Source organism: Electrona antarctica, assembly GCF_951216825.1.
Source record: "Electrona antarctica genome assembly, chromosome: 8".
Taxonomy (NCBI): Eukaryota; Metazoa; Chordata; class Actinopteri; order Myctophiformes; family Myctophidae; genus Electrona; species Electrona antarctica.
The window spans coordinates 34,302,716-34,313,105 of record NC_136789.1 but is presented as its reverse complement, the minus strand read 5'-3'; the positions used below and the strand labels follow the sequence as shown (position 1 = coordinate 34,313,105).

General features: G+C 44.9%; 1 protein-coding gene across 1 annotated transcript; it reads right to left on the bottom strand.

The window, feature by feature from the left end:
- Nucleotides 1–426: 426 nt before the first annotated feature.
- LOC306928727 (trypsin) lies at nt 427–10,187 on the bottom strand (the record flags this gene model as incomplete). Its single annotated transcript, XM_079508997.1, has 5 exons — nt 427–576; nt 3,217–3,474; nt 3,918–4,059; nt 8,994–9,147; nt 10,136–10,187. The coding sequence occupies 5 exons, from the start codon at nt 10,185–10,187 to the stop codon at nt 427–429; spliced, it is 756 nt and encodes a 251-aa protein (XP_079365123.1).
- Nucleotides 10,188–10,390: the final 203 nt, after the last annotated feature.

Sequence of the window (10,390 nt, the reverse complement as noted above, 5' to 3'; positions counted from 1 at the left end):
GTTTCATAATTACTGCATGTCAAGTCTCCATGGGTTTCATAATTACTGCATGTCAAGTCTCCATGGGTTTCATAATTACTGCATGTCAAGTCTCCATGGTTTCCATAATTACTGCATGTCAAGTCTCCATGGGTTTCATGTCAAGTCTCCATGGGTTTCTTCGGAATATGACGCTGTTTTACGATGACACTATATGGTATATTTCGAGTCCAACGAGTGGTTTTCAAATGCTTTATTTGCAAGGAGTGTACAAATGTAACCAAATACTCTTCTAACTTTCTGGTAATAATATTGTCCGCTCATTTCATATGTCCGTGGCAAAAATAGAATTATTTTACAACAATGTCCACCATAAACCAGCATGGCGATGATGATGATGATGATGACGATGAGCCCTCGGTGGTACCGTTGGTTTGGGTCTCTCGGCTAGCCGTGCTGGAGGTACCAGTTGATCCACACCAGGTAGTTCCGGACCTTGGTGTACACGCCGGGGTAGTGAGGCTCGGCACAGCTGATCCCCCACGACACGATGCCCTCGTAGATACCGTCACAGACCAGAGGCCCGCCCGAATCACCCTGAGAACCACAGAACAGAAGTGGTGTTTTTGGAAGAAAATGTTAGTTTTAGTCATTTAGTCTCTTGAATAGTTTTCACTTTCACATTTTAGTCACCTGGAATTTTTTTGTGTTTAGTCTAGTTTTAGTCGACTAAATGTCATATGATTTTAGTCGACTAAATCTACAGTTGATTTAGTCGACTAAAATGTGTTTTGACAGGCCTTGATGTCGTAATGGAAGATTTTACACTTTGGTTGCATGCAGAAAATGGCAAGTATTGTGAGATTGTAGATCTGCTATTTTCAGCATGCAACCTAGCATAAAACTGGAACTCTTGTCCACTAGTCCCTCCCTAACATTTTGTTCTAGTTTTTATTTGTTGACGAAATTGTCAGTAGCCTATAATTAGTCTTAGTTTTAGTCATCATAGATTCGTTTTTATTTAGTTTTAGTCAGTGAAAAAAAGTAGTCGACGGACATTTTTCGTCTTAGTTTTAGTCGACGAAAACGACACTGCAACAGAAGGCAGTGGTGATTTGTAGCCTACAGCAATTCACCTTTAGCTAAGCCCCGCCCCTAGCTAAGCCCCGCCCTCTACCACTTAAGACACTTTAGTTGATGTTGTATTGTTGTGGAGGGACACCCGCACACTGCCACTTGCTGGGTTCAGAGCATTTTATTAAAGCAACGTTTCGGTCTTGCGACCTTCCTCAGGCCTGAGGAAGGTCGCAAGACCGAAACGTTGCTTTAATAAAAAGTGGCGGTGTGCGGGTGTCCCTCCTTTAACATTGTATATGCCTCGTCATCATCGCACCTGCTCCAAACCTACCGGGTGTGCGGAAGTCATCTCTCTATTAGTTGACGTTGTATTAAAATTCCATTTAGTTTCAGTCATATAATTCAGCCGTAGGGGGAGTCAGAATGTCCCCGCACTATTGGGGGGGGGACTTGTCTAGTTATTTATTTTTATTTTTTTTCCCTTCTGGAGCTGGTGGTTTTTAATTGGCTGCATGCTTCTGGAGCTGGTGGTTTTTAATTGGCTGCATGCTTCTGGAGCTGGTGGTTTTTAATTGGCTGCATGCTTCTGGAGCTGGTGGTTTTTAATTGGCTGCATGCTTCTGGAGCTGGTGGTTTTTAATTGGCTGCATGCTTCTGGAGCTGGTGGTTTTTAATTGGCTGCATGCTTCTGGAGCTGGTGGTTTTTAATTGGCTGCATGCTTCTGGAGCTGGTGGTTTTTAATTGGCTGCATGCTTCTGGAGCTGGTGGTTTTTAATTGGCTGCATGCTTCTGGAGCTGGTGGTTTTTAATTGGCTGCATGCTTCTGGAGCTGGTGGTTTTTAATTGGCTGCATGCTTGCCGCCTCCATGCAGCTGCAATGGCTATTCTGCAGTTGCTCTCTCAACTTGATCAAGGTGTCAGTAGGGCATTCACCTCTAGTCATTTTTACTAGTTGACTAGTCGACTAGTTGTTTAACTACCTATTATGTAAAAAATAAAATAAATTAAAAAAATAAACTTTTTTTTTTTTTTTTGGAAATACATATTAATGAAAAACTGTGTACATGGTGACTATAACTATAATCTACCTGATCTTGAGGCCTACAAAATCGGGAAAAAAATAAAAACAAACTTTTTTTTCCTTTTTTCTTATCAACTAGTCAACTAGTACCAACAAGGTCGACTAGTGGATTTACTAGTCGACTAGTAGTAAACTAGTCGACTAGTTGCTTAATGCCCTAGGTGTCAGACAAGCTAATAGAGAGTATGCACATGCATGGTTTTCCCATCAGGACACGCCCCCCTCGCCTAGGGGGGGCGCGTCCTGCGTACCACCTGTTTCTAAATGTCACATAATGCAGGAGGCAGCAAAATGTTGTGTTATTGAAAACAAGCACTTCCAAACTCTGACACTTAGAAACATGATCAAATGCTGGGCATTTCTTGACAGAAAGTAGCTCATAACGTTTCTATGGTGGATTTTTATGAAACAAAAACTTTGCAGATAGAAAAAGGATAATTCAAGCTTTTCGTTCAGCTGCAATGTTGGTGAGTTTAACATTGTTTAATGCAATCCCCCCCCGCCTCCCCCGGGAAAAAATAGTTTTAAGCGTTATTCATATAGTCTAATATTTCCGTCCGTAACTGCCCTTTGAGAGCAGTTTTGAAGGAGTCAAGGGATTCGCATGTCTTAATGACTGTTGGTAGGGCGTTCCTGACTCATATCATTCACCCACTATCCTTTTCCAGCTGACATTTGTTTGTTTGTTTGTTTGTTTTCCTCCTCACCTGACAGGAGTCTTTGCCTCCGAAGGGCGACCCGGCACAGATCATGTTCTCACCTGACAGGAGTCTTTGCCTCCGAAGGGCGACCCGGCACAGATCATGTTCTCACCTGACAGGAGTCTTTGCCTCCGAAGGGCGACCCGGCACAGATCATGTTCTCACCTGACAGGAGTCTTTGCCTCCGAAGGGCGACCCGGCACAGATCATGTTCTCACCTGACAGGAGTCTTTGCCTCCGAAGGGCGACCCGGCACAGATCATGTTCTCACCTGACAGGAGTCTTTGCCTCCGAAGGGCGACCCGGCACAGATCATGTTCTCACCTGACAGGAGTCTTTGCCTCCGAAGGGCGACCCGGCACAGATCATGTTCTTACCTGACAGGAGTCTTTGCCTCCGAAGCGCGACCCGGCACAGATCATGTTCCGGGTGATCCTCCAGTAGTAGTAATACTGGCACCGGGGGATGAAGTCCACGTTCACGACCATCAGCTTGCGGGCCAGCTGGTAGCTGTAGATGCTGGTCACCCCCCAGCCACTGACCCGGCACTCTGTGGAAGAGGTCAAGGGGCGCGTGTTGGCGTCCGGCAGTCTGGCCAGCTGCACCCTGCTGTCGATGGTCGCTGGCCGATCCAGCTGAGAGATCGAGACAGAGGTAATATATCAGTCTATCAATTAGTTGTTGATTGATTTAATAGTTTATGAGAGAGAGGTAAAGGTCTATTAATTGCATTATGAATAAAATGCACTCGCCAGCCACTTTGTTATTATTATTATTATTAGCTCATAGTGCATAGCGACGCATTGTGAACCTGTAGATCGGCTGTTTTCAAATTGTATACATTTGAAAACATATACTTTTGGTACTTCGAGTATACATTTTGATGCCAACACTTTTGTCCTTTTACTCAACTACATTTTATTAATTTAATTAATTAATTCTTAATTAATTCTGTACTTTTACTCGTAACGGGGTATTTCTTCATTTCAGTATTGATACTTAAAATAAAGAGAGTGTGAGTACTTAGAGAGAGTACTTAGAGAGTACTTAGAGAGCGAGTACTTCTTCTCCCACTGACCTTGAGTAGCATGAGGTCATTGTCGAAGGTCCTGTAGTTGTACATGTAGTAGACCAGGACTCTGGAGACTCGGAACTTCTGCTCATGACCATCAACACCGTAGATGTTGTGTTCCGCAAGCACCACTCTGACCATGTGTGGCCTATGAGAGTAACGAGACCATACAGCACAAAGACACTTTGACCAGTTGTCTCCTACAAGACCACAGCACAAATACACTTTGACCAGGTGTCTCCTACAAGACCACAGCACAAAGACACTTTGACCAGGTGTCTCCTATGAGAGTAACGAGACCATACAGTACAAAGACACTTTGACCAGGTGTCTCCTATGAGAGTAACAAGACCATACAGCACAAATACACTTTGACCAGGTGTCTCCTACAAGACCACAGCACAAAGACACTTTGACCAGGTGTCTCCTATGAGAGTAACGAGACCATACAGCACAAAGACACTTTGACCAGGTGTCTCCTATAGTAACAAGACCACAGCACAAAGACACTTTGACCAGGTGTCTCCTATAGTAACGAGACCACAGCACAAAGACACTTTGACCAGGTGTCTCCTATAGTAACAAGACCATAGCACAAAGACACTTTGACCAGGTGTCTCCTATAGTAACGAGACCACAGCACAAAGACACTTTGACCAGGTTTCTCCTATAGTAACAAGACCATACAGCACAAAGACACTTTAACCAGGTGTCTCCTATAGTAACGAGACCACAGCACAAAGACACTTTGACCAGGTGTCTCCTATAGTAACAAGACCACAGCACAAAGACACTTTGACCAGGTGTCTCCTACAAGACCACAGCACAAAGACACTTTGACCAGGTGTCTCCTATAGTAACGAGACCACAGCACAAAGACACTTTGACCAGGTGTCTCCTATGAGAGTAACGAGACCATACAGCACAAAGACACTTTGACCAGGTGTCTCCTATAGTAACGAGACCATACAGCACAAAGACACTTTGACCAGGTGTCTCCTATAGTAACGAGACCATACAGCACAAAGACACTTTGACCAGGTGTCTCCTATAGTAACGAGACCATACAGCACAAAGACACTTTGACCAGGTGTCTCCTATAGTAACGAGACCATACAGCACAAAGACACTTTGACCAGGTGTCTCCTATAGTAACAAGACCATAAAGCACAAAGACACTTTGACCAGGTGTCTCCTATAGTAACGAGACCACAGCACAAAGACACTTTGACCAGGTGTCTCCTATAGTAACAAGACCACAGCACAAAGACACTTTGACCAGGTGTCTCCTATAGTAACGAGACCATACAGCACAAAGACACTTTGACCAGGTGTCTCCTATAAGAGTAACGAGACCACAGCACAAAGACACTTTGACCAGGTGTCTCCTATGAGAGTAACGAGACCACAGCACAAAGACACTTTGACCAGGTGTCTCCTATGAGAGTAACGAGACCATACAGCACAAAGACACTTTGACCAGGTGTCTCCTATGAGAGTAACGAGACCATACAGCACAAAGACACTTTGACCAGGTGTCTCCTATGAGATTAACGAGACCATACAGCACAAAGACACTTTGACCAGGTGTCTCCTATGAGAGTAACGAGACCATACAGCACAAAGACACTTTGACCAGGTGTCTCCTATTGTAACGAGACCATACAGCACAAAGACACTTTGACCAGGTGTCTCCTATAGTAACGAGACCATACAGCACAAAGACACTTTGACCAGGTGTCTCCTATGAGATTAACGAGACCATACAGCACAAAGACACTTTGACCAGGTGTCTCCTATGAGATTAACGAGACCATACAGCACAAAGACACTTTGACCAGGTGTCTCCTATGAGATTAACGAGACCATACAGCACAAAGACACTTTGACCAGGTGTCTCCTATAGTAACGAGACCATACAGCACAAAGACACTTTGACCAGGTGTCTCCTATGAGAGTAACGAGACCATACAGCACAAAGACACTTTGACCAGGTGTCTCCTATGAGAGTAACGAGACCATACAGCACAAAGACACTTTGACCAGGTGTCTCCTATTGTAACGAGACCACAGCACAAAGACACTTTGACCAGGTGTCTCCTATGAGAGTAACGAGACCATACAGCACAAAGACACTTTGACCAGATGTCTCCTATGAGAGTAACGAGACCATACAGCACAAAGACACTTTGACCAGGTGTCTCCTATGAGATTAACGAGACCATACAGCACAAAGACACTTTGACCAGGTGTCTCCTATGAGAGTAACGAGACCATACAGCACAAAGACACTTTGACCAGGTGTCTCCTATTGTAACGAGACCATACAGCACAAAGACACTTTGACCAGGTGTCTCCTATAGTAATGAGACCATACAGCACAAAGACACTTTGACCAGGTGTCTCCTATGAGAGTAACGAGACCACCACAGCACAAAGACACTTTGACCAGGTGTCTCCTATGAGAGTAACAAGACCACAGCACAAAGACACTTTGACCAGGTGTCTCCTATGAGAGTAACGAGACCATACAGCACAAAGACACTTTGACCAGGTGTCTCCTATGAGAGTAACGAGACCATACAGCACAAAGACACTTTGACCAGGTGTCTCCTATGAGATTAACGAGACCATACAGCACAAAGACACTTTGACCAGGTGTCTCCTATGAGAGTAACGAGACCATACAGCACAAAGACACTTTGACCAGGTGTCTCCTATGAGAGTAACGAGACCATACAGCACAAAGACACTTTGACCAGGTGTCTCCTATGAGAGTAACGAGACCATACAGCACAAAGACACTTTGACCAGGTGTCTCCTATGAGAGTAACGAGACCATACAGCACAAAGACACTTTGACCAGGTGTCTCCTATTGTAACGAGACCACAGCACAAAGACACTTTGACCAGGTGTCTCCTATGAGAGTAACGAGACCATACAGCACAAAGACACTTTGACCAGATGTCTCCTATGAGAGTAACGAGACCATACAGCACAAAGACACTTTGACCAGGTGTCTCCTATGAGATTAACGAGACCATACAGCACAAAGACACTTTGACCAGGTGTCTCCTATGAGAGTAACGAGACCATACAGCACAAAGACACTTTGACCAGGTGTCTCCTATGAGAGTAACGAGACCATACAGCACAAAGACACTTTGACCAGGTGTCTCCTATAGTAATGAGACCATACAGCACAAAGACACTTTGACCAGGTGTCTCCTATGAGAGTAACGAGACCATACAGCACAAAGACACTTTGACCAGGTGTCTCCTATTGTAACGAGACCATACAGCACAAAGACACTTTGACCAGGTGTCTCCTATTGTAACGAGACCATACAGCACAAAGACACTTTGACCAGGTGTCTCCTATTGTAACGAGACCATACAGCACAAAGACACTTTGACCAGGTGTCTCCTATTGTAACGAGACCATACAGCACAAAGACACTTTGACCAGGTTTCTCCTATAGTAACGAGACCATACAGCACAAAGACACTTTGACCAGGTGTCTCCTATGAGATTAACGAGACCATACAGCACAAAGACACTTTGACCAGGTGTCTCCTATGAGAGTAACGAGACCATACAGCACAAAGACACTTTGACCAGGTGTCTCCTATGAGATTAACGAGACCATACAGCACAAAGACACTTTGACCAGGTGTCTCCTATGAGAGTAACGAGACCATACAGCACAAAGACACTTTGACCAGGTGTCTCCTATGAGAGTAACGAGACCATACAGCACAAAGACACTTTGACCAGGTGTCTCCTATAGTAACGAGACCATACAGCACAAAGACACTTTGACCATGTGTCTCCTATGAGAGTAACGAGACCACAGCACAAAGACACTTTGACCAGGTTTCTCCTACAAGACCACAGCACAAAGACACTTTGACCATGTGTCTCCTATGAGAGTAACGAGACCATACAGCACAAAGACACTTTGTCAGCGGCCAAATGCATATATAATTATGGGGTCCTTGACACGAATAAAATGTTTCAGAACCACTGAGCAAGTTAGCAACCTAAGTGTTTTCGGAAAACTGTTAGGATTTAGTAGACCTTTTTAGAATCGGCCTCAGTTCTTAACTAGAAAAAGTGCCCCTCGGGGCACAGGTCTCCACCAGGGCAGGTCAGGTTGTGGCCTCCTGGTGGTGCTATAATAGGACAGGTCTCCACCAGGGCAGGTCAGGTTGTGGCCTCCTGGTGGCGCTATAATAGGCCAATGTGAAAAGGGTGCCATTTCTTCATACGCCTTTGATGGCAATTGGATGATTTGAGGCATTTTGTTCCAAAAATGTGTTTTGCAAAAATCAACCTGTTGGTGGCGCTATAACAGGCCAATGTGAAAAGGGTGGGATATATTCCTCAGCCTAGTAAGAAAATGTGTGAAAGATTTCACGTAAATTGCATGCTGCGTTCATGATTTGAGGCTTTTGTTCAAAACGGGGCAAACTGTGAAAGCCAATTATAGCCAATTAGGATGGAATATGAAATATGGGACAGATCCGACTTGAGCACATGACCATAGAGATACTGTGTAACGATTTGTGAGATTTTTGGACAGAATCTGGAGGAGTAATATCAAAAAAATTGTTTTACAAAAGTCGGCCTCCTGGTGGCGCTATAAAAGGCAGATAAGGAAAATGCAGGTCAAAGGTTTGTCCTTGGCCTCTAGGGAGTGTGCATGCAACGTTTCACACAGATCGGTGCAGTTTTAGGTAAAAAATGTGAAAAGCTGCCTCATGGTGGCACTATAACAGGCCGTTCTGGAAAATGTGGGGCAGAGGTTCATCGTTGGCATCCAGGGAGTGTGTGTACAAAGTTCGGCATCGACCGGGTTAACGGTGCCGGAGATTAGCTGGTAACGGACGGACGGAAGGACGGACACACACACGGACGGAGTGCAAAACATACTCTCTCCCCATGCCTTCGGCCTGGTGGAGACAATAATACCTACAATGACATCATGTCAACATTCAGTGTGTGTCACATTGCTGTTTGAGAATAGCCTACAGCTTACCTAACATTCTCTACATGTATATAAAGTGCAGTAACTCACGGTCTCCAGCAGTGGGCGGCAGTCACCACCCACTGCGGGTGGATGAGGGTGGCTCCACAGAAGTGATAGCCCCTGTACTGCAGCGAGGCCTGGTATGGGATGGAGTACGCCGGCGCCACCACGGAGCCTCCAATGATCCTCTCTGCAGACACACCTAGTGGGAAGACATCACACATCACTTATTGCAGTGGTTTCAGGCACGTGCACACATAGACATCAAGTACCACAGACGAAAAACAGTCTAAGTCCACATTTCATTCTGACCCCTCCACGAAAAGGCCTCGTTGTCCTGAACCTATTTACTATGGTGATGAAAGAAATGCAAATGCCACTCCTCTCCTCTCCTTTCCATGTGCCATACCGGAAGGCAGCATTCAGGAGAATTGCTTTTTTTACCCGAAGTCTCCTGAACTTGAACACAGAACTTTGCGTTGAACAAATTTGTTTCCAAATCCATGTTGTACACACCGCATCTGCACTAGCTAAAGAGTGCTGGGTTTGCGTCCGGAAATATCTGATCTACAAGCTCTCAACAGCTGGCCTGTTCCACGTAGTCCAGTGGTTTTCAATGCCTTTTCATATCAATTTACAATTTTACAATGTAGGCATTTAGCAGACGCGCGACTTACATTAAAAACTGTTAGGATTTAGGAGACATTTTTAGAATCGGCCTCATGGGGACCACAGGAACCCCCTCAAGGACCACAGGTGGTCCCCGGACCACCTGGAACCCCCTCAAGGACCACAGGTGGTCCCCGGACCACCTGGAACCCCCTCAAGGACCACAGGTGGTCCCCGGACCACCTGGAACCCCCTCAAGGACCACAGGTGGTCCCCGGACCACTGGTTGAGAACCATTGTTCTGAACGTAACATATTGCTGCTGTCGGCAGAAACCTTTGATCTCCGTATTTTAACTTATTGTGTTTTTTTCTGAAAAATAACTTCTTACTTGATCACACTGCAGCGTCACTCCAAAGTGTCGAAAGTAGCAGATCTACAAGATCGGAACGCGGCGTGAAGCGATCAACGCGTTTTGTGCTTGTTGATCTGGCACTTTTGTCATATTTTTAACGTGTATTCTGTCCAAAAGGTTTTAGGGATAGAAAAAAAATTACCTCGTAAAAACAAAACCCTCCTTACCTGTGATGTGGAGAAGAGCCAGGAGCAGTGAGAGATGAAAGAGTTGAGCCATAGTTGTGAAGATTTCTACCAACAAGAGAAACACAAAGAGAAGCTCATCATTTCAAACAACAACAGCTCTTCTCATTTTCATAATTATATCCTTTGGAGAAATGCTTCCCTTGTGTTGCATGTTGCATTCAATCAATAAATCTCATGGAGAGTGTAATGATAACGGCATTGATAGCGTACTCTGTGGTACTGTTATTATCTTGT